General features: G+C 38.0%; 2 protein-coding genes across 4 annotated transcripts in view; both read left to right on the forward strand.

Annotated features, from left to right (window-relative positions):
* LOC120421783 (monocarboxylate transporter 13) overlaps positions 1-20,719 on the forward strand; it is a 34,241-nt gene extending 13,522 nt beyond the window's left edge. For all 3 annotated transcript variants that reach the window (XM_039585056.2, XM_039585055.2, XM_039585053.2), the window contains exons 2-3: positions 148-531; positions 18,325-20,719. In XM_039585056.2, the coding sequence (XP_039440990.1) occupies positions 381-531; positions 18,325-20,357 (2,184 nt within the window). In that variant the 5' untranslated portion in view covers positions 148-380 and the 3' untranslated portion in view covers positions 20,358-20,719. The remainder of the gene's footprint in view (positions 1-147; positions 532-18,324) is intronic.
* Positions 20,720-24,148: 3,429 nt separating this feature from the next.
* The window catches only part of LOC120421775 (transcription factor IIIB 90 kDa subunit), a 51,537-nt gene continuing 50,376 nt past the window's right edge, over positions 24,149-25,309 (forward strand). The window contains exons 1-2 of the mRNA XM_039585042.2: positions 24,149-24,715; positions 24,781-24,885. Of these exons, the coding sequence (XP_039440976.1) occupies positions 24,277-24,715; positions 24,781-24,885 (544 nt within the window). The 5' untranslated portion in view covers positions 24,149-24,276. The remainder of the gene's footprint in view (positions 24,716-24,780; positions 24,886-25,309) is intronic.

Genomic DNA, 25,309 nt, shown 5'->3' on the forward strand with positions numbered 1-25,309 from the left:
AATTGATTGCTTTCCGTCTTGTTTTCCTGCTGAGGGCCGCGTGTTCGAAAACAATCGTAAAGCCGTAATCCAAGCCCGGTTTGATCCATAAAAATAAAGAAAAACACGATTTTGACCCCATTCCCTCTCGATTTCCTTGTTTCGCAGGGCTTGATTCACTAAGATTTGCTGGCCGCACCACACAACAGCCACGGATGGTGTCCGCTGGCCTCGCCGGAGACCACCACTGTGTCGCGGACGAACCGTCGGACGACCGAAATTCCGTCCCCGAGTCTGGCGGCGGCAACCCCGACGCGGACGGGCCCGCATGATTGGCGGTTGAGTGAGTGCGAGAAGGAGTAGCTGTTGTGAACCGGAACAAGTGAGCGCAACTGTCCGGGATGGGTGAGGAGAGTGTCGAGTGCAGCGAGGGCAAGCTGAGCACCAAAAATGGCGACTACAGCCCGGTCAAGCAGTCGTCGGAGCACGGCGGCAGCTGCAGCGGCGTGGACAGCGACGAGCTGAGTCGCAGCGACAGCCAGCGGAAGATTGGTGAGTAGCTACCCGAAATCGGGGGGTGATTCAAATATTGAACCACTTGGACAGCGTAATTTACGCGCACCCCGGGCAGACGGTAATAACAAAAATCATGCCATTTCAATAACAAATACTGTTAAAATACCAGAAAATGTTATGGAATCTTCTTGAAAAATCAATTTTTGCATAAGGGTTTAATAACAGTTTAAGTTATCATAACAAAATTTGTTATTGGTTTGATATAGGTTGAATTTCAAAACAACTTTAGAATAACATTTTTTGTTATGGAAGAATAACTCCAATTGTTATTGGGATGATCGGATTAGTTGTTAAAATAACAAAAAATAACTAAAAGTGTTATTAGTCTGTTATTACAATAACAATCCAATAACAAAAAATCATAACGACGAATAACAAATTTTGTTATACATAACAGAATATATTATTGACCTAGTATTATAAAATACCAAAAAATGTTATTTCCACGTTATTTCCGTCTGCTCGGGACAGCTTATCAACTTTGCTCAAAGTGATAGAGTTGTCTCGACAACAGATATGAAGCACATAGTCACTGTTTTAACGACAGTGACGACAGTTGTCCTTAAATAAGGCAATATATTGATTGCCAATCACCACCCCTCATTTGCTTCCGTCAATCAAGCGTGCAGAGACAATCGCTGGACCAGATAAAATTCAAGGCCAGATAATTTCGTGTGGCGAGTGTCGTTTCAGGAATTCATGAGTTTTTAAATGTGCAGTTTGAAAAACGAAACAGAGCAATTCTCTACGAAATCGGCCGAGCTTCCGTGGCCGTGAGATTAATGGTTTCGCCTTGTAAGCGGAAGGTGATGGGTTCGATTCCTGTCTGGCTCGGCAAAGTCTGATCCCTTAAAAGAGTAAATATGCTCACTGGGAATACTGACCGGTAGGGGATGGGTTTCGACTAGCGGCGTGCTGGGTTTCCAATCCAGAGTTCGTGAGGTCGATTCTCGTACCGGGATGATGAAGTTAAAATGAAGTTAATCCGGCTGAAACTTTTATGGTGCTTTCGGTATGCCCAAAGAAGCCATTTTGAATCATCAGTTTGTCCATATAATTTTCCATACAAATTTGGCAGCTGTCCCTACAAAAATGATATATGAAAATCGATTTGGTGTCTTCGGCAAAGTTGTAGGTATGGATAAGACTACATTGAAAAAAATGATACACGGTAAAAAAATCACTTTATCAAAATTTCACTAAAGTACATTGATTTTACATCGAAAAATTAAGCTGATTTTTTTTGCGACCAATATTTCGATTTTTTGAAAACATCAGTATTGATTCAAAAATTTATAACTCGGTCAAAGATTTTTTGCACAACCTGGAAATTTCTGAAAAGTTGGCATTTGATGTCCCCTAAAACATATCAAATAAATTAAAATATTGTTTTTTGCAAATCAAATTTTAATGACAAAGAGTTAAATTAAAAATCACCAAATTTATTTCCCGTGTTTCTTTTTTTCCAGTGTAGTCCTTATCCATGCCTACAACTTTGCCGAAGACACCAACTGGATCAAAAAATTCCTTCAAAAGATACTGATTTTTGAACTTTCATACATCATTTTTGTATGGACAGCTGCCAAATTTGTATGGAAAATTACTTGGAAAATTATATGGACAAACTAATGATGCAAAATGGCTTCTTTGGGCATACCGAAGGCACCAAAAAAGTTTCGTCCGGATTGAAAAATACAAAAAAAAAATGAATGACCGAAATCTGAGCTCAACAGATGAGGAACAACATTTTCCGAGGATCTTTTCAGAAATTTCGAATAATTGAATTATAAAAAAATCTTGTTGATTACCTGTTACCAAATCAATATTCTTAATTTCCAAATTCCGCAATCTTGGATTTTAGTCTTTTTCATATACACCCAACCCTCGATGGTTGGTCACTTTTTCGTTTGAAACTTTTTAAGTTTGTACCACACCAATGCTATGCTATGAAACTTTTTTTAGTTTGTACCCCGTTGTTTTGACAAAGTCAAACTGAGCAACTCTCTACGAAATCGGCCGATTTCGACCATTTTTATTTTTTGTATTTTTTGATTTGGCTCGAACTTTGTGGGGGCCTTCCCTATGACCAAATAAGCTATTTTGTGTCATTGGTTCACCCATACAAGTCTCCATACAATTTTGGCTGCTGTCCATACAAAAATGGTATGTAAACATTCAAACAGCTGTAACTTTTGAGTGAATTTTCTGATCAATTTGGTGTCTTCGGCAAAGTTGTAGGTATTGTTGAGGACTATTGAGAAAAAAATAGGTGAACGGAAAAAAAAATTGCAGATTTTTTAATCAACTTTTTTTTCACAAATACTCAATTTCCCAAAATATGTATTTTTTGATTTTCGAGATTTTTTGATATATTTTAGGGGACAAAAACACGCAACTTTTGAGCCATAGAGAAACATGGTCAAAAAATCTGCCGCCGAGTTATGAATTTTTGAAAAAAATAGTGATTTTGGGAAAAAATCGAAATTTTATGCAAAAACAAATTTGACGTAATTTTTTAATGTAAAATTGAATTTCCAATCGAAAACTACTTTACAGATTTTTTGATAAAGTGCTCCGTTTTCAAGATATAGCCACCGAAAGTTTGATTTTAGCGAAATATTTGCAGTTTTTCGATTTTTAAAAATAGTGACCATGAGTGACCATTTCTGAAAATATTTTTTTTGAAAAGTTCAGAAAATTTGCTATAAAATTGTCTAAGAGACATTGAAGATTGAACCTCAGGTTGCTGAGATACAGCCGCTTTAAGAAAAAGAAACAGGAAAATTGATGTTTTCTAAGTCTCACCAAGACAACCCACCATTTTCTAATGTCGATATCTCAGCAACTAATGGTCCGAGTTTCAATGTTAAAACATGAAAGATTCGTGAAATTTTCCGATCTTTTCGAAAAAAATATTTTGAATTTTTTTAAATCAAGACTAGCATTTTAAATGGGCGTAATATTCAATTAAAATGCTAGTCTTAATTTAAAAAATTTCAAAAATTTGTTTTCCAAAAAACCAGAAATTTCACGAATGTTTCATCTATTAACAATGAAAATCAGACCATTAGTTGCTGAGATATCGACATTAGAAAATGGTGGGTTGTTTTGGTGAGACTTAGAAAACATCAATTTTCCCAAGGGGAAAACCACTCTGATCATTGCCCTGAGCAGGCTGTGCCCTGAAGTTGCCCAAAGGGTGCCCGAACTTGCCCGAATGTGCCCGGTAGCAAAACAAATAATTTTGTACGATGCTAAGCAACCCTGTTACTTTATTTTCACTTTTTTGGAGAGCTGTCGGTTTGTGTTTTGAATTTTTCCCGGAGGTACACAGCCGCTCGAGGAATCTTACCTTTTGGAAGCGCCAAGCGAAGGAAGGGACCACCGAAAGCGCTATAAGTCGCGGCGTCGTGTCCACCCGCGATCCTGAGATCGTCGCAAGCATTCCCACATTAGGAATCACGCACGTTAAAGCCTGTCGGCGGTGCCGATCCCAATAGACCGCTGGTGAGGTTTTACCAACAGCACGAATGTAATCAAAAATTCAATTCAAATGAATTCAATTATTTAAATGACTTTTGCTTAATTTTAGGGCATGTCAACTACGTGTCGGTGCCGGAGCAGCAGGTTTTCCGAAGAGCCAAAGATGGCTGGTCTGCAAGTTTAAGTTTCACGATCAGCACATTGGCATCATGGGCGCACGTTGTATCCGGCTTAAGTTCCAACACTACCCGGACAGGCCCAGATGTTTGCCTCGGGAAGTTCAACAGGACCTGGAGGAAGTTTTTCACCGCCACCACTCAGTTCGAGACAGTCCCGGCCTCTACGCAGGTTGCCGTACAAAGACAAGATGCCGTTTGCCAAATGCAGCACAATTTGTACCTTCAAGACATATTCATCAAGCCAGTTTTATTTTTATAAAAAAAAAACAAAATATATTTATATATTTTTTAAATACAATAAAGAACCCGTGACCAGAAAAAAATATTTTACTGGAAACAATTTTGAAAAACCCGATCATGAATTCTATAATTTTCACTAATCTGATAAAGAACCCGGAGCAATCAACAGGATCACATATATTTCAACAACCACATTCACATTCAAAACTTTCGAAAATCGACGTTATCCAAGTTAAAACATTTAATTCGACACGTGCCCAAACCCTAAATATTGAAACGATTTACAGCGACAAAACTAATTTCTAGACCATAAACCATTCTGTTGTTTTGTTTTCAAAAAAAAAAAAAAGTACACCAGAAGCATATAGCAACTCGTAAAACACTGCTTTTATTTCTGTATAATTGAAAACATTACAAAGTATGATCAAATTTTAAAATAAGTCTCTTCCAAGCCGAATTTGAAAATCTTGAAATTCATCTTCAATTGATTAATCCTAAGGAACGAGTTTTTTTGTGCATCTAGTAAAGAAAAACGGGTTATTTTTTTATAAAGTCCTTATTTGAAAATTACTTTCCTTCCTTAATCAATGACACCAAAGGAATTCACGACAAAATACAATTGTTTAGCTAACAAATTATTTAAATTGAAAAAATGCACTAGCAACCAGAAACAGTACTTCTGACAACTTAAAATGTTTGGGATAGAACTCTGATTACTTTGATTTTCCAATTGTCAAAGTCAGAATGAAAGGTGCCCGAGCTTGTGCCTGAAAGTGCCTGAAGGTGCCTGAAGGTGCCTGAGAACGTTCCCGATGGTGCCCAGGGCTCTTTGATGAGAGTGGTTTTCCCCTTGAATTTTCCTGTTTCTTTTTCTTAAAGCGGCTGTATCTCAGCAACCTGAGGTTCAATCTTCAATGTCTCTTAGACAATTTATAGCAAATTTTCTGAACTTTTTAAAAAAAATATTTTCAGAAACGGTCACTCATGGTCACTGTTTTTAAAAATCGAAAAACTGCAAATATTTCGCTAAAATCAAACTTTCGGTGGCTATATCTTGAAAACGGAGCACTTTATCAAAAAATCTGTAAAGTAGTTTTCGATTGGAAACTCAATTTTACATTAGAAAATTACGTCAAATTTGTTTTTGCATGAAATTTCGATTTTTTCCCAAAATCACTATTTTTTCAAAAATTCATAACTCGGCGGCAGATTTTTGACCATGTTTCTCTATGGCTCAAAAGTTGCGTGTTTTTGTCCCCTAAAATATATCAAAAAATCTCGAAAATCAAAACATACATATTTTGGGAAATTGAGTTTTTGTAAAAAAAGTCGATTAGAAAATCTGCAAAAAAAAAATTTCGTGTACCTATTTTTTCTCAATAGTCCTCAACAATACCTACAACTTTGCCGAAGACACCAAATTGATCAGAAAATTCACTGAAAAGTTACAGCTATTTGAATATGTACGTACCATTTTTGTATGGACAGCTGCCAAAATTGTATGGGGACTTGTATGGGTGAACCAATGACACAAAATACCCTAGTAACATTTTTAAACTTACAGGTTTTATCATGGTTCTGGAAACCCTCATACGGCCTAAATAGGCTTTTATGGCCTACTTAAAACCTAAAATGTTACTAGGGTAGCTTATTTGGTCATAGGGAAGGCCCCCATAAAGTTTAAGCCAAATCAAAAAATACAAATAAAATCCATTTCCGGTTTTGGTAGACAATTGCTCAACTAAAAAGTGACGAACTGTCATTTTTTACACGGGACTCACACTTACTGTCAAACCAAACGTTTGGTAGTGTGGTAGTGTAAAGTAATTTTGATTTCAAATTTGATTTAACTCCGTTTTTTACAAAATAGAAGTTCAGCTTTTAATAATAATAAAAAATTGTAATAAGCAAAAACGTTTTATTTTTATAAATTCTTTTTCTAAAAAAAATTGTCGTAGCTATGTTATCGATCAACATTTTAATTTTAAATAATAATGCTATCTTTTGAGCAGTGCCGCAAGTTGTTCAAAATTCATTTGGCAGTGTTGCCACTTTTTCGAAAAAATGATGATTTTCGAAAACGGTGGAAAGAAGTCGAAAAATCGTCTTGAACTTTCGAAAAAAAATATTTTCATAATTTTCAAATCAACCCTAATATTTAAAAAAAAAACGTTACTTAATCCACCAGAAGGTGGTTGCTGCCTTCCTCCTAAAAGCCTTGCAACCACACACTACGAAAGCTTTGGCTAACGCTTACTTAGTAAAGACACTATTCATCTGAGTGCTGCCATCTATGATAAATTTAATGAACCATTTGAAGTGCTGCCATCTATGATAAATTTAATGAACCATTTGAAAGCACTGTGTGCGTGCACTGAGCGGAAAGTTCCGACAGCAATCCGCCGGAGCTTTCAAATTATGTAAATAATGACCCTTTTTTGTATCAACCAAAACAGTTTTTCGAACATAACTTTTAAAGTACTGCAACAAACCGGATGAAATTAAAAAAAGACTTAAAGAACCTGAAGACTAGTCAAAAATCATAGATCCGGACAAAATCAATCGAGCCAGTTCCGAGAAAAGTGAGTGAGAAAAAAAAATTCTACGTCCATCCACACGCACAGACATTTGCTCAGAATTTGATTCTGAGCCGATATGTATACGTAAAGGTATATCTTGGAGGCTTATTTAAAAAGTTCAATTTTTGAGTGATTTTATAGCCTTGCCTCAGTGAGGTGAGGAAGGCAAAAACAAGCAGAGGAAAGTCTACCACTATAGACAAAACGTAATTTTTCGTCAAAATATTTGTTTAAGCTATTTTTTTAAAAACTATTTTTCTGATTATTATTTCCTTAAAAATGTTGAGGCAAACAACGCTTTTGCTTGCACGTGGGTGGTCCACATGCCACAACGTAAAGTAACGATGACCAGTTTCGGGGCACCTTCGCGCCGAAATCACCGGAAAATACTGCATGACAAATGCCGTTACGCGCCAAAAGTTCATTGCCAACGCGCGAGCGCCAAATGGCCGTTCAAGCGTGACCATTAGTATTCATTTGAACGCGCCCGTCTTGATAATGAAACTTAATTTCGCAAAAGTGTGTTATTTTGTTTGACTTACAGCTTGTCATACTAGGTCATGCTATCAGAGAACGGTGACAAAGTGTCACGCAGTTTCGTTATACGGAGATCTCTTCAAGGGAAATTGGACCAATTGAAGCTAATCAAATTGTGTGTCTTACTTTTTCATTTGAAGGCACTTTAAGAGTCAAGGCACTAGAATCTATGGCAGCTGTTGACGTACTGACGAGGGACTTCCCGTCGGAAATTCCACCCTTGCCGGTTAATTGAAATTCAAGTTCATGCAAAATTGTTTTGTTTTTCTCAGAGTTTCTGCTAGTTGTGAAATCTAAGCGACATCAGTTAGTGAAGGTCAGTGTTAATTGACAAACTTTTATGACGTTCGCGCGCCAATTTGTCATCGAGCGCTCTCTAGTGGGGGGTGGTGACCGGCTGATGCATCTCCCGCGTGTTTCGAAGGGTTTGTTTTTCCGCGTTGATCCCCTGCCAAGAAGCGCTGCTGTGGTGACTGTGTACTCCTTCATGACCAATTAGCTCACGGTCAAAGAAATTGATTCAGCCCCGAGCGCGACATCGTCAAGCCAAAAATTCATAAATTTTCCAGCTATCGCGAGAGTGCGATAAATTTAGAACTCTTCGACCGGACGACGGCATTCGGGGTGGCGAGCGGGATCGATTTTGAAATTGGCGTCGATGACCGACTTTTGCGGAACGGGTTGACTTGGCAGGGTCAAGTTTGACAGGGGCAATGGATTTTGATTTTTCGTTTGATTGACATGTTTTTTTGTGTGAATCTTTCTCGATTTTTGTGCTATTTTAACCTGAAATAATGTGTAAAAAAGTAAATTTCAATAGAAACTGATGCAAATTTTACCAGTTGCTGATGTGAGCAATTCTCTGAGATTTCATTTTTTTGTATTTTTTAATCCGGCTGAAACTTTTTTGGTGCCTTCGGTATGCCCAAAGAAGCCATTTTGCATCATTAGTTTGTCCATATAATTTTCCATACAAATTTGGCAGCTATCCATACAAAAATGATTTATGAAATTTCGAAAAACCGTATCTTTGGAAATAATTTTTTGATTGATTTGGTGTCTTCGGCAAAGTTGTAGGTATGGACTACACTGAAAAAATATGATACACGGTAAAAAAAATGGTGATTTTGAATTTCACTTTTTGTCACTAAAACTTGATTTGCAAAAAAACACTATTTTTATTTTCTGATATGTTTTAAGGGACATTAAATGCCAACTTTTCAGAAATTTCCAAGTTGTGCAAAAAATCTTTGACAAAGTTATAAATTTTTGAATCAATATTGATTTAAAAAAAAATCGAAGTATCTGTCGCAAAAATTTTTCAACTTAATTTTCCGATTTAAAATCAAATGTACAATCTAAAAGTACTGTAGAGAAATTTTGATAAAGTGCTCCGTTTTAAAATTATAGCCAGTTTTAGGTAACATTTTTAAAAATAGTCGCAGTTATTCATTTTTTTTAAATTAGTGCCCATGTTTGCCCACCAGCGATTGAATAATCATCATCAAAAGAAAATCTTTGGATGTTCATCAAGAAACAAAATCCGAAGGGATCATGGCTCTGCTCTCTCGCACTCGAAAGATCGGTTAAAACAATCTAAAAAAATCATCATCTTGATTATTCGGCGGAACATCTTTTTCACTACTACACTTGCAAGTGCAATGTCACACGTCGAAAAATGACCTGTCACATTTTGTAGATGGGCAATGTGTGTAAACAAAGTGAAATAAATATTTTTGAGTGGTGCTTCCTTGTCAGTCACAAAAAATCATCAGCAGATTGATTTTTTTGGAGAATTTTTCTGGATTATTCCATCCCTGTTGCCCACTCTTAAAGATATTTTTGAAAAGCTGAGAAAATTCTCTATATTTTGCTTTTTTGAACTTTGTTGATACGACCCTTAGTTGCTGAGATATTGCCATGCAAGTGTTTAAAAACAGGAAAATTGATGTTTTCTAAGTCTCACCCAAACAACCCACCATTTTCTAATGTCGATATCTCAGCAACTAATGGTCCGATTTACAATGTTAAAACATGAAACATTCGTGAAATTTTCCGATCTTTTCAAAAAAAATATTTTCAAATTTTTTTAAACCAAGATTAACATTTTAAAAGGGCCAAACATTCAATATTACGCCCTCTTAAAATGTTAGTCTTGGTTTAAAAAATATTTTTTTTGAAAAGATCGGAAAATTTCACGAATGTTTCATATTTTAACATTGAAAATCGGACCATTAGTTGCTGAGATATCGACATTAGAAAATGGTGGGTTAATTGGGTGAGACTTAAAAAACATCAATTTTCCTGTTTTTAAACACTTGCATGGCAATATCTCAGCAACTAAGGGTCGTATCAACAAAGTTCAAAAAAGCAAAATATAGAGAATTTTCTCAGCTTGTCAAAAATTTTTTTTTTCAAAGGTGGGCAAACATGTGCACTTATTTAAAAAATGAAAAACTGCGACTGTTTTCAAAAAAGTTACTTAAAAATGGCTATAACTTGAAAACGGTGCACTTTATCAAAATTTCACTAAAGTACTTTTAGATTGCAAATTCAATTTTACATCGAAAAATGAAGTTGATTTTTTTTTCAAATCTAATTTCTAGAGCAATTATGTGGAAAGCGTTGACAGAGACAGTGAGTCGTTTACGATACCTGCACTGCCGTTCTACGCATAATTGTCCCATGTAATTTTTGGTCTATTCTGACTTTTTGTCATTTTTAGTTTTAGTTTGACGTTTACTTTTCGAAAAACACATAAAATCTAGTACAGTCATCCCACATATTCGGAACACCCACAAATTCGGAACACTTTTGTGGTAATTTGTCAATAACATGCCAAAGCAGCTTTTCTGTCGACCCTACTATTTTAGGACCTTCATTTGGACATTCTCTTGCTATTTCACTGGTAAAAGTAGTACTTTTTGAACAAAAAACCTCATTTCAAGACTATTTTATCCAGAGCAGCAAAACACTGCCTCCAAATTGCCTGTTCCATGATTGTGGGATGTTATTGTGCCTCCCACAATTGTGGAACACCTGAATTTAACTGATAGAGCTGTCGGTTTGTGTTTTGAATTTTTCCCGGAGGTACACAGCCGCTCGAGGAATCTTACCTTTTGGAAGCGCCAAGCGAAGGAAGGGACCACCGAAAGCGCTATAAGTCGCGGCGTCGTGTCCACCCGCGATCCTGAGATCGTCGCAAGCATTCCCACATTAGGAATCACGCACGTTAAAGCCTGTCGGCGGTGCCGATCCCAATAGACCGCTGGTGAGGTTTTACCAACAGCACGAATGTAATCAAAAATTCAATTCAAATGAATTCAATTATTTAAATGACTTTTGCTTAATTTTAGGGCATGTCAACTACGTGTCGGTGCCGGAGCAGCAGGTTTTCCGAAGAGCCAAAGATGGCTGGTCTGCAAGTTTAAGTTTCACGATCAGCACATTGGCATCATGGGCGCACGTTGTATCCGGCTTAAGTTCCAACACTACCCGGACAGGCCCAGATGTTTGCCTCGGGAAGTTCAACAGGACCTGGAGGAAGTTTTTCACCGCCACCACTCAGTTCGAGACAGTCCCGGCCTCTACGCAGGTTGCCGTACAAAGACAAGATGCCGTTTGCCAAATGCAGCACAATTTGTACCTTCAAGACATATTCATCAAGCCAGTTTTATTTTTATAAAAAAAAACAAAATATATTTATATATTTTTTAAATACAATAAAGAACCCGTGACCAGAAAAAAATATTTTACTGGAAACAATTTTGAAAAACCCGATCATGAATTCTATAATTTTCACTAATCTGATAAAGAACCCGGAGCAATCAACAGGATCACATATATTTCAACAACCACATTCACATTCAAAACTTTCGAAAATCGACGTTATCCAAGTTAAAACATTTAATTCGACACGTGCCCAAACCCTAAATATTGAAACGATTTACAGCGACAAAACTAATTTCTAGACCATAAACCATTCTGTTGTTTTGTTTTCAAAAAAAAAAAAAAGTACACCAGAAGCATATAGCAACTCGTAAAACACTGCTTTTATTTCTGTATAATTGAAAACATTACAAAGTATGATCAAATTTTAAAATAAGTCTCTTCCAAGCCGAATTTGAAAATCTTGAAATTCATCTTCAATTGATTAATCCTAAGGAACGAGTTTTTTTGTGCATCTAGTAAAGAAAAACGGGTTATTTTTTTATAAAGTCCTTATTTGAAAATTACTTTCCTTCCTTAATCAATGACACCAAAGGAATTCACGACAAAATACAATTGTTTAGCTAACAAATTATTTAAATTGAAAAAATGCACTAGCAACCAGAAACAGTACTTCTGACAACTTAAAATGTTTGGGATAGAACTCTGATTACTTTGATTTTCCAATTGTCAAAGTCAGAATGAAAGGTGCCCGAGCTTGTGCCTGAAAGTGCCTGAAGGTGCCTGAAGGTGCCTGAGAACGTTCCCGATGGTGCCCAGGGCTCTTTGATGAGAGTGGTTTTCCCCTTGAATTTTCCTGTTTCTTTTTCTTAAAGCGGCTGTATCTCAGCAACCTGAGGTTCAATCTTCAATGTCTCTTAGACAATTTATAGCAAATTTTCTGAACTTTTCAAAAAAATATTTTCAGAAACGGTCACTCATGGTCACTGTTTTTAAAAATCGAAAAACTGCAAATATTTCGCTAAAATCAAACTTTCGGTGGCTATATCTTGAAAACGGAGCACTTTATCAAAAAATCTGTAAAGTAGTTTTCGATTGGAAACTCAATTTTACATTAGAAAATTACGTCAAATTTGTTTTTGCATGAAATTTCGATTTTTTCCCAAAATCACTATTTTTTCAAAAATTCATAACTCGGCGGCAGATTTTTGACCATGTTTCTCTATGGCTCAAAAGTTGCGTGTTTTTGTCCCCTAAAATATATCAAAAAATCTCGAAAATCAAAACATACATATTTTGGGAAATTGAGTTTTTGTAAAAAAAGTCGATTAGAAAATCTGCAAAAAAAAAATTTCGTGTACCTATTTTTTCTCAATAGTCCTCAACAATACCTACAACTTTGCCGAAGACACCAAATTGATCAGAAAATTCACTGAAAAGTTACAGCTATTTGAATATGTACGTACCATTTTTGTATGGACAGCTGCCAAAATTGTATGGGGACTTGTATGGGTGAACCAATGACACAAAATACCCTAGTAACATTTTTAAACTTACAGGTTTTATCATGGTTCTGGAAACCCTCATACGGCCTAAATAGGCTTTTATGGCCTACTTAAAACCTAAAATGTTACTAGGGTAGCTTATTTGGTCATAGGGAAGGCCCCCATAAAGTTTAAGCCAAATCAAAAAATACAAATAAAATCCATTTCCGGTTTTGGTAGACAATTGCTCAACTAAAAAGTGACGAACTGTCATTTTTTACACGGGACTCACACTTACTGTCAAACCAAACGTTTGGTAGTGTGGTAGTGTAAAGTAATTTTGATTTCAAATTTGATTTAACTCCGTTTTTTACAAAATAGAAGTTCAGCTTTTAATAATAATAAAAAATTGTAATAAGCAAAAACGTTTTATTTTTATAAATTCTTTTTCTAAAAAAAATTGTCGTAGCTATGTTATCGATCAACATTTTAATTTTAAATAATAATGCTATCTTTTGAGCAGTGCCGCAAGTTGTTCAAAATTCATTTGGCAGTGTTGCCACTTTTTCGAAAAAATGATGATTTTCGAAAACGGTGGAAAGAAGTCGAAAAATCGTCTTGAACTTTCGAAAAAAAATATTTTCATAATTTTCAAATCAACCCTAATATTTAAAAAAAAAACGTTACTTAATCCACCAGAAGGTGGTTGCTGCCTTCCTCCTAAAAGCCTTGCAACCACACACTACGAAAGCTTTGGCTAACGCTTACTTAGTAAAGACACTATTCATCTGAGTGCTGCCATCTATGATAAATTTAATGAACCATTTGAAGTGCTGCCATCTATGATAAATTTAATGAACCATTTGAAAGCACTGTGTGCGTGCACTGAGCGGAAAGTTCCGACAGCAATCCGCCGGAGCTTTCAAATTATGTAAATAATGACCCTTTTTTGTATCAACCAAAACAGTTTTTCGAACATAACTTTTAAAGTACTGCAACAAACCGGATGAAATTAAAAAAAGACTTAAAGAACCTGAAGACTAGTCAAAAATCATAGATCCGGACAAAATCAATCGAGCCAGTTCCGAGAAAAGTGAGTGAGAAAAAAAAATTCTACGTCCATCCACACGCACAGACATTTGCTCAGAATTTGATTCTGAGCCGATATGTATACGTAAAGGTATATCTTGGAGGCTTATTTAAAAAGTTCAATTTTTGAGTGATTTTATAGCCTTGCCTCAGTGAGGTGAGGAAGGCAAAAACAAGCAGAGGAAAGTCTACCACTATAGACAAAACGTAATTTTTCGTCAAAATATTTGTTTAAGCTATTTTTTTAAAAACTATTTTTCTGATTATTATTTCCTTAAAAATGTTGAGGCAAACAACGCTTTTGCTTGCACGTGGGTGGTCCACATGCCACAACGTAAAGTAACGATGACCAGTTTCGGGGCACCTTCGCGCCGAAATCACCGGAAAATACTGCATGACAAATGCCGTTACGCGCCAAAAGTTCATTGCCAACGCGCGAGCGCCAAATGGCCGTTCAAGCGTGACCATTAGTATTCATTTGAACGCGCCCGTCTTGATAATGAAACTTAATTTCGCAAAAGTGTGTTATTTTGTTTGACTTACAGCTTGTCATACTAGGTCATGCTATCAGAGAACGGTGACAAAGTGTCACGCAGTTTCGTTATACGGAGATCTCTTCAAGGGAAATTGGACCAATTGAAGCTAATCAAATTGTGTGTCTTACTTTTTCATTTGAAGGCACTTTAAGAGTCAAGGCACTAGAATCTATGGCAGCTGTTGACGTACTGACGAGGGACTTCCCGTCGGAAATTCCACCCTTGCCGGTTAATTGAAATTCAAGTTCATGCAAAATTGTTTTGTTTTTCTCAGAGTTTCTGCTAGTTGTGAAATCTAAGCGACATCAGTTAGTGAAGGTCAGTGTTAATTGACAAACTTTTATGACGTTCGCGCGCCAATTTGTCATCGAGCGCTCTCTAGTGGGGGGTGGTGACCGGCTGATGCATCTCCCGCGTGTTTCCAAGGGTTTGTTTTTCCGCGTTGATCCCCTGCCAAGAAGCGCTGCTGTGGTGACTGTGTACTCCTTCATGACCAATTAGCTCACGGTCAAAGAAATTGATTCAGCCCCGAGCGCGACATCGTCAAGCCAAAAATTCATAAATTTTCCAGCTATCGCGAGAGTGCGATAAATTTAGAACTCTTCGACCGGACGACGGCATTCGGGGTGGCGAGCGGGATCGATTTTGAAATTGGCGTCGATGACCGACTTTTGCGGAACGGGTTGACTTGGCAGGGTCAAGTTTGACAGGGGCAATGGATTTTGATTTTTCGTTTGATTGACATGTTTTTTTGTGTGAATCTTTCTCGATTTTTGTGCTATTTTAACCTGAAATAATGTGTAAAAAAGTAAATTTCAATAGAAACTGATGCAAATTTTACCAGTTGCTGATGTGAGCAATTCTCTGAGATTTCATTTTTTTGTATTTTTTAATCCGGCTGAAACTTTTTTGGTGCCTTCGGTATGCCCAAAGAAGCCATTTTGCATCATTAGTTTGTCCATATAATTTTCCATACAAATTTGGCAGCTATCCATACAAAAATGATTTATGAAATTTCGAAAAACCGTATCTTTGGAAATAATTTTTTGATTGATTTGGTGTCTTCGGCAAAGTTGTAGGTATGGACTACACTGAAAAAATATGATACACGGTAAAAAAAATGGTGATTTTGAATTTCACTTTTTGTCACTAAAACTTGATTTGCAAAAAAACACTATTTTTATTTTCTGATATGTTTTAAGGGACATTAAATGCCAACTTTTCAGAAATTTCCAAGTTGTGCAAAAAATCTTTGACAAAGTTATAAATTTTTGAATCAATATTGATTTAAAAAAAAATCGAAGTATCTGTCGCAACAATTTTTCAACTTAATTTTCCGATTTAAAATCAAATGTACAATCTAAAAGTACTGTAGAGAAATTTTGATAAAGTGCTCCGTTTTAAAATTATAGCCAGTTTTAGGTAACATTTTTAAAAATAGTCGCAGTTATTCATTTTTTTTAAATTAGTGCCCATGTTTGCCCACCAGCGATTGAATAATCATCATCAAAAGAAAATCTTTGGATGTTCATCAAGAAACAAAATCCGAAGGGATCATGGCTCTGCTCTCTCGCACTCGAAAGATCGGTTAAAACAATCTAAAAAAATCATCATCTTGATTATTCGGCGGAACATCTTTTTCACTACTACACTTGCAAGTGCAATGTCACACGTCGAAAAATGACCTGTCACATTTTGTAGATGGGCAATGTGTGTAAACAAAGTGAAATAAATATTTTTGAGTGGTGCTTCCTTGTCAGTCACAAAAAATCATCAGCAGATTGATTTTTTTGGAGAATTTTTCTGGATTATTCCATCCCTGTTGCCCACTCTTAAAGATATTTTTGAAAAGCTGAGAAAATTCTCTATATTTTGCTTTTTTGAACTTTGTTGATACGACCCTTAGTTGCTGAGATATTGCCATGCAAGTGTTTAAAAACAGGAAAATTGATGTTTTCTAAGTCTCACCCAAACAACCCACCATTTTCTAATGTCGATATCTCAGCAACTAATGGTCCGATTTACAATGTTAAAACATGAAACATTCGTGAAATTTTCCGATCTTTTCAAAAAAAATATTTTCAAATTTTTTTAAACCAAGATTAACATTTTAAAAGGGCCAAACATTCAATATTACGCCCTCTTAAAATGTTAGTCTTGGTTTAAAAAATATTTTTTTTGAAAAGATCGGAAAATTTCACGAATGTTTCATATTTTAACATTGAAAATCGGACCATTAGTTGCTGAGATATCGACATTAGAAAATGGTGGGTTGTTTGGGTGAGACTTAAAAAACATCAATTTTCCTGTTTTTAAACACTTGCATGGCAATATCTCAGCAACTAAGGGTCGTATCAACAAAGTTCAAAAAAGCAAAATATAGAGAATTTTCTCAGCTTTTCAAAAATTTTTTTTTTCAAAGGTGGGCAAACATGTGCACTTATTTAAAAAATGAAAAACTGCGACTGTTTTCAAAAAAGTTACTTAAAAATGGCTATAACTTGAAAACGGTGCACTTTATCAAAATTTCACTAAAGTACTTTTAGATTGCAAATTCAATTTTACATCGAAAAATGAAGTTGATTTTTTTTTCAAATCTAATTTCTAGAGCAATTATGTGGAAAGCGTTGACAGAGACAGTGAGTCGTTTACGATACCTGCACTGCCGTTCTACGCATAATTGTCCCATGTAATTTTTGGTCTATTCTGACTTTTTGTCATTTTTAGTTTTAGTTTGACGTTTACTTTTCGAAAAACACATAAAATCTAGTACAGTCATCCCACATATTCGGAACACCCACAAATTCGGAACACTTTTGTGGTAATTTGTCAATAACATGCCAAAGCAGCTTTTCTGTCGACCCTACTATTTTAGGACCTTCATTTGGACATTCTCTTGCTATTTCACTGGTAAAAGTAGTACTTTTTGAACAAAAAACCTCATTTCAAGACTATTTTATCCAGAGCAGCAAAACACTGCCTCCAAATTGCCTGTTCCATGATTGTGGGATGTTATTGTGCCTCCCACAATTGTGGAACACCTGAATTTAACTGATATTTTCACAAAAAAAGTTATCAGACCATGCATAAAACATAACTAAGCATGAGTATCGTTGGTTTCAGTGCCTGAATTCATTATTTTGTAAAAATTATGTACTCATGGAGAGAACCAAAGTTTGTTTACATCCGTAAGAAAAAAGTGTTCCGAATTTGTGGATTTCAAGGGTCAAAGTTTTTCTTCAAAAACTCGATATAAAAGTTAAAATTTGCAGTTGTTCGATATAGCATTCGAAAGATCGCAAGAAAAGCTTTCAAATGAAGGTAAAAGCGAATCATTAAGTTCAATCATTGATTTTCTATGATTTTTTGAACATTGGCCGATCTGTAAACTGTTCCGAATATGAGGGATTACTGTACTTTGTTCGGAAACTCATTGAAAACAACACCAAGTCTGTTTGTCCCATCGTTGAACTTCTACGCATAATTGTCCCACCAATTATTTTCTTTCACGAAATTATCAGTTTTATGACGTATTGTGTATTGTTTACCTATTGTATAGCAAGAGGATTACTATTAAGAGGGATAAACTGCTATCTGGGATGATTAGGGACTTATGGGGTGAACAGGGACCCACGGGACAATTATGCGTAGAAACACAAAAAACGGACGAAAAATTTCAATCGCGTTTTTCTCAGTTGCACTTTTTTTAACATGGGACAATTATGCGTAGAACGGCAGTGCATGTCTTTCGACGAAACTCAAAACGCCATCAACTTTGTAATATTATACTACCCAGAATTCCTGGAAGAGCAGTAAAAACCGCTCACTTTGGCAATGACCTGTTTTATGACAACCGACAACCATTCGCTGATTTTTGTACTTGAAGCAAACTGACCGTCCAAAGTCAAGGTCCGCGTGGTCATCGTTGACGATCTTTGTTTAATATTCCTCTTCTTTCCTCTCTTTTTTTCAGTGAAGATCCAGTTCGACAAGGTGACGGACAGTGACAGCAGGGCGACGACGCCGCCCTACCAGACGACGACGACGACGCATGCAGCGGCACCGACAAGCAACGGGAACAAACCCGACGACAAGCTGCTGACGGTGATGGTGCCGCCGACCAGCAATGGAAATCATCACAATCAAAAGGAGGGGCAAGAGGAGGAGGACGACGACGATGATGACTACGAGATGGTACCGCCGGACGGCGGCTGGGGTTGGCTGGTGCTGGCCGGTTCCATGCTGGTCAACATCCTCGTGCCGGGCACGATCAAGAGCTTTGGCGTGCTGTTTGTGGAGTTCCTGGAGGCATTCCAAGCGACGCCCTCGGCCGCGGCGTGGATTCCGGCGTTGTGTTACTTTTTGTACAGTTCGTTGGGACCGCTGTCGAGTATATTGTCGGTGAAGTACAGCTACAGGACGGTGACGATCATTGGGGGGACGTTCGCGGCGGCCGGGATGATCATCACGTATTGGGCGACTTCGGTGAACTTTTTGTACGTGAGTTATGGCGTGTTGGTGGGGACCGGGGCGGGGTTGTCGTTTCCACCGACGGTGTACATTGTGACGTCGTACTTTGTGCGGTTGCGGGGTTTGGCCAATGGGCTGTGCATATCTGGAAGTGCGCTGGGGTCGATCATTTTGCCACCGGTGTTGAGGTATTTGTTGGTGAATTTTGGCTATCGAGGGGCTTGCCTGATCATGGGCGGAATTACGCTGAATGTTTGGGTTGCGGCGATATTTTATCAGCCGGTGGAGAAGCACATGAAACGGGTCAAGAAGGTGAAGCAGGTCGAGAAGTTGGTGAGCGACGATACGATCATGGAAGAATCGGAAAGTAATGAGGATCCGGAAATTGGTCAAGCGAGGGGGTCAGCGATTAAGCCAAAGTTTATGATAACTGGAGACGATACGCCGATTGCAACGCCGACGTTGGAGCACAAATCGCCGGATATATTCCGGTTTAACCCGAAGAACGGAATGATTGACGGATTTGCTAGGAGCGTTTCGGCCGCGGCCGTACCTGCATCATACTTGAAGGATGACCTGAATAGTCGACAGCGCAAAATCAGCACCCCCATCAAGGAGGAACACCGCAATCTGACCTTCAGCAGTCAGCTGAACGCCGGAGATTCGCACGTTCGCTTGAACCGACTCAACTCGATCCGGGGAAGACCGCCACGGCGATCGCCTTCGACGAGCAGTTTCCAGTACATCAGCACGCCCTACCACGGCAGCACGCTTTCGACGCATCAACCGCGTGAATTTGCGTCCCATCTGTCTCTCCGGTCAATCGCCGAAAGCTTCAAACCATCCTCCAAACAGGCCGGAGAGAAATCCAAAGAATCCACAGGCAACAAGTACTTTGACCTGTCGCTGCTCAAAGATCCGACCTACCTGGTCATCCTAATCTCCAACTCAACCAACGCGATCGGCTACACCAACTTCATCATCCTGCTCCCGGCGTACGCCAGCACGTTAGGATTCGACAAAAACCTCGCCGCCTACCTGCTCTCGATCGTGTCCACGCTGGACCTCGTCGGTCGCATCGGCGGCTCGGCCCTCTCCGACACCAATCTCATCCCCAAGACGTGGTACTTTGTCGGCGGCCTGTCCATATCCGGCCTCGCCCTGGCCATGCTCCCGCTCGCGACCTCCTACTCCATGGTCAGCGTGTTTTGCGCCCTGTTCGGACTCGCGTCCGGAACCTACGTCGGCATCACCGCCATCATCATGGCCGAAATGCTCGGCACCGAGCGCCTCACCTCCTCGTACGGCATCAGCCTCTTCGTCAACGGCATCCTCCAGCTGATCGGCCCGCCCATCTGTGGCATCATCTTCGAGAACATTGGCCAATATCAGCCACTCTTCACCGCACTTGGCTTCGTCCTGCTCGTAGGATCCGCTCTCTGGGGCTTCATGCCACTGATCCGGCGACAAAAGCGACGCAACGAGCAGCGAGCAGCCCAACAGAAGGACGCGGCCGAGAAAAGTCTCATCGCTTAACCAAAAAAAAACTCCATCTCAATCAACTGTGAGCTTTACCCTCTGGTCTTTCGAAGTAGCGCGCCGGAGGAGGGACGCAGCAGCAGCAACAACAGCTTAGAATAGTGACTCTTTCAAGTCGATATTTTAGGAGGGGGTAGCGAAGAAAACAATACGAGTATTATATTTTTAGCTATTTACAAAAAAGAACTTCAACAAACAGAAGATGGAAAACAAAAGTGTGACGATTGTGAGTGTGTTGTGGATGCAGATTTTAGGCGCGCGCATATTTAGGCTAGACTAAGCTAGGTTAGTAAAGGGCTTTTACTGGGACACAGAAACACACACACACACTGAACTTATACAATCTGCCATACGAAAAAGTGAGGAACCGTGGCGTGATGATGCGACTAGAATAGTTTAAAATTACCAGTGCGTGTGCGGTGGGGCGTGATAGCGTGAAATGTTTGAAATGTGAAATTCGGTCAAACGAGCGAAACAACAGAATCAGAATCAATTTTATCAGTGTAATGTTAAACATTTAGTACTAGTACTAACTACTAACAGTAGCATAATGAGAAAAAAAAACATTATAGCAATGATGAAAAGAAAAAAAACCTTGTATTATTTGTTGTCCGAAATGCAAATTCCTAGTAAACTTGAGCTTATCCGAAAGGGAGGGAGGGGGGTTTGAGATTTTCAAAAACGTGTCCATGTGATTTATATGGACGGTTCCAAATGGGACGGACTGGATTTGAATGCCATTTAAGGTTGATATCAAATCAGATACTGAGTATTTAAACTGATCTATTTGAAAAAGTGTAATTTCTCAATGGTTTTATCAATTCTTGTTTTATGTTTTTTGTTTTACTGGTTTTGTATTTATTGATATTTTTTAATTCATTAGTTATACGAAGCATTGAGTCTTGTTTACATAATGTATAGCAATAGGATCATAAATAAGAGTGATAAACTAATAACTGGGGCGATTGGGGACTTACAGGACGAATAAGAACTCACGGGACAATTATGCGTAGAAAAACAGAAATCGATCGAAAAATTTCAATCGCGTTTTTCTCAGTTGCACTTTTTTGAACATGGGACAATTATGCGTAGAACGGTAGTATAAACATATGAATCAAAATAGCTTATAGGATCTTAACAAAAAACTCTAGAGTTCTATATTGCTGTATTTTTTTTATATTTTTATGAATTAAATAATTTAGTTTTTTATACATTTTTATAATTTTTCTGTCTTTTATTTTGTATTTTTTGCCTTTCTTACTAAAGAAAGGTAAAGGTTTTACTTTATGGCTGGACGTCATTTTCATTTTCGTAAATAAGACGAAACAGCATGAATATTAATCGGAAAAATCGCCAAAAAATCATACTGCAATGATTTTCGACGTTTTATCGATTCATCTTGACAGAACTCGTCTATCTTCAACCCTCGAATTTTGAGAAAATAAATTCCGTGAAGATCGAGTGATGTTCGTATGTGGTAAAATTTTGCCAAATTTTGTGTCGCGCCGTTCTCAGCTCCCCTGAATCCGATTTTGATTCTTCTAAATGCAGATGAAAGCTAGTGTGCTGAACCTGGGCGAGTTGCCGCTCAAATTTCGAAATATCCATATGTTTTCGGATGTGGATAGACTTTTCAACAAAATACACAGTTTTCAAATGAAAATATGGTCAAAATTTTTCATTTTCATATCTTTTATTTATCTCAAAAATTGCATTTTTCGAGCTCTACAACCTCCCAAATTTTCATCCAGATTCATAATATGGTTCTGGAGTTAGAGCCGTTTGATTAACCTATCATAAGAAAAAAAAAATCCCTAAAAAAAGGTAAAAGCCCATCGCCAACATTTTTCGTTTCTAATTTTATCTGAAACTTCTTGCCTTTCTTACTAAAGAAAGGTATTGGTTTTACTTTAAGGCTGGACGTCATTTCCATCTTCGTAAATATGTCGATTCAGCATGAATATTAATCGAAAAAACTGGCGCGAGAATGCTGACGCATATATGTTTTGGCTCGACTTATACTCGTTTGTAGTAGCTTATCTACCGATGTTTCCTTCAACATGTAAGATATCGTAGCTTTTCAGTTTCTTTTGCCCTGTCCGTTTTTGCATAACTGTCCAATGTTTATGCAAAAACTTTTTTGACATAGGGCATTCATCCGGGTACAAACAATTTGTTTCCCGTGTGCTCCTTAAATCGCCTTTAAGTAGGCTTCATTTGTCGTGTCGTTTTATTTAACAGAGTTCATTGGATTCCAATAGGAGCTTTCGAAGCTTCTAAGCTTTATATCGTTTTCAAAGTTTTCAATGCTCGCGACGCCAATGGCTATCTACCTAAAGATCTAAGTAAGAAAGGCTCTATCTCACCCCTGGTGGGATTAAATCGGGTTTTTTTGTAATAAATTTATATTATTGTAGTTTTGTTTGTATGTATCTTTGCATATTTCTATTTTAGTATTGTTGAGTACATTATACCACTGACCAACTGACGTGCAACCCCGAATGTAAACTTGACCGCACTTTCCTATTGAGCAATTCTCTACGGAATCGGTCTTTTTTCTTCTATTTTAATTTCTCAGCAACTGAGGGTCGTATCAACAAAGTTCAAAAATGCAAAATATAGAGAATTTTCCAACCATTAAAAAAAATATTTTTTTTTCTCAAAAGTGGTCAAACATGGGCATCAATTTAAAAAATGAATAACTGCGATTATTTTGAAAAAGTTACCTAAAAATGGCTATAACTTGAAAACGGTGCATTTTATCAAAATTTCACAAAAGTTCTTTTTGATTGTAAATCCAATTTACATAGAAAAATTAATGTGAAAAAATTTTGCAACCAATATTTGGAAACAAAATTCCTTGCTCGGTCAAAGATTTTTTGCAAATTCTGGAATTTTCTGAAAAGTTGGCATTTGATGTACTCTAAAACATATCCGAAAAAAAAGTTTTTTGGCAAATCAAGTTTTAGTGACAAAAAGTGAAACTAAAAATCACCAAATTTTTTTTTGCAGTGTATCATGTATTTTTAGTGTAGTCCATATTCATACCTACAAGTTTGCCGAAGACACCAAATCGATCAAAAAATTCCTTCAAAAGATACAGATTTTTGAATTTTCACATATCATTTTTGTATGGACAGCTGCCAAATTTGTATGGAAAAATATATGAAAGAACTAATGATGCAAAATGGCTTCTTTGGGCATACCAAAATACAAAAAAAAAATCGAATGACCGAAATTTCTATTTTTCTGCTCACTCAAGGATCCATTACACTACCACAAGCAAACAAACTAACTCGCATTTTTTCGTGTTTGACAGTTTGCCAAACTCGCAAACAAGGCAAAATGTATGCAGCCTGATGTTTGTACAAGTAAATCCAGGCAAACAAACAAAGCAGGCAAACTGTCAAAAAGTGCGAGTTTGTTTGTTTGCCGTAGTGTAATAGCTCCTTCACCCTCAGCGATCAGTGATTGTCAAACAGACGATTTGACAGATGGCCAGCAGGATTTGCTGAGAAACTTTCTGGAACTACAAATGAAAATGGGGGATACATGTTGGAACCTGAAAAGTTTTGCGAATTTTGAATTTAACGGTGAATATTTTGCAAATCTTGCATTTCGAAATGAGGCTACAAACTGCGTTTTCATAAATGAAACAAACTTTTTAAACGAAATTTTTTGTTTTCCGTGTACATGTACAAAATTCAGCATACCCGGAAATGTCAAAACCTTCGGCAACCCACTTTTGACGTTTCTTCGCATAAACAAACATCTGTTTACGTTTCTCGAGTGCGAAAGCGGTTCGGTTTCCACGGTCAAACAGTGTTTCGCGGATTTATTGCGTATTTCCAGCTGGAAACTCAAAACCGGTTCCCTTTTAGTGACGCGCGCTCGTTTTCTCGTGTTTGAGTGCAAAATGTCCTCCGGCCGGAAGTGTAACAACTGCGGCAGTGCCGAAATCGAGGTGGACAATGCCCGCGGGGACGCCGTCTGTACCAACTGCGGGTCGGTGCTGGAGGACAACATTATTGTGTCGGAGGTCCAGTTCGAGGAGAATGCCCACGGGGCGTCGAGTGCGGTGGGTCAGTTTGTGGCGTCCGACTCCAAGGGTGGGGCGACGGCGTACGGGAAGTTTCACGTCGGAACGGGGACGGAATCGCGCGAGGTCACCTTGAGGAAGGCCCGGCACGGGATAACGCATCTGTGCCATCAGTTGCACTTGAACAACCATTGTATCGAGACGTCGTGCAATTTCTTCAAGATGGCATTGATCCGGCACCTGACCCGGGGTCGCCGGAACACGCACATCTACGCGGCGTGCGTTTATATTACGTGCCGCACGGAGGGGACATCTCGTAAGTTGAGGATGTTGAGAGATGGTCGATAGTGGGTAATTGCTTGTATTTTTTTTAATTTTCAGATCTTCTGATTGATATCAGTGACGTTCTGCAGATTTGCTGCTACGAACTCGGAAGAACGTATTTGAAATTGTCCCAAGCTCTGTGCATCAACATTCCATCCATTGGTGAGTAGAACTAGCTTACTTGAGCAAGCCCAAGTTGCTTATTAATTTCACCTCAACCAGATTCTCAACACCATGACTTACATGACCATGACAATCTCCACCGACGGGAACTGTTGATGCTCCACTTTTTTAAGAGGATAAGGGAAATTTTCCACGGTATCCTCGAGTAGGTATCGCTTGTTGTGGGACGGTTTTCTTGGGAAGGTGAATGTTCTAAAGAGCCACCCTAGGTGAGTGGTAAATACCATTTGCATTATTGTTAATTTATCTCATCTCTTATGAATTAAAGTACCCGGTAACTGGGCTGAGAACGTAGTCTCTGTTGCAAGTTTCTGCTCGAACTTTGGAGTCCGAAGGAATGGGGAGGGCACCCAAACCTCTTTCTACTCCAAAGAACCTTCCATCCCAGGGTTCTAACTGACAA

The sequence above is a fragment of the Culex pipiens genome, chromosome 1 (genome assembly GCF_016801865.2).
Source record: "Culex pipiens pallens isolate TS chromosome 1, TS_CPP_V2, whole genome shotgun sequence".
Lineage (NCBI taxonomy): Eukaryota > Metazoa > Arthropoda > Insecta > Diptera > Culicidae > Culex > Culex pipiens.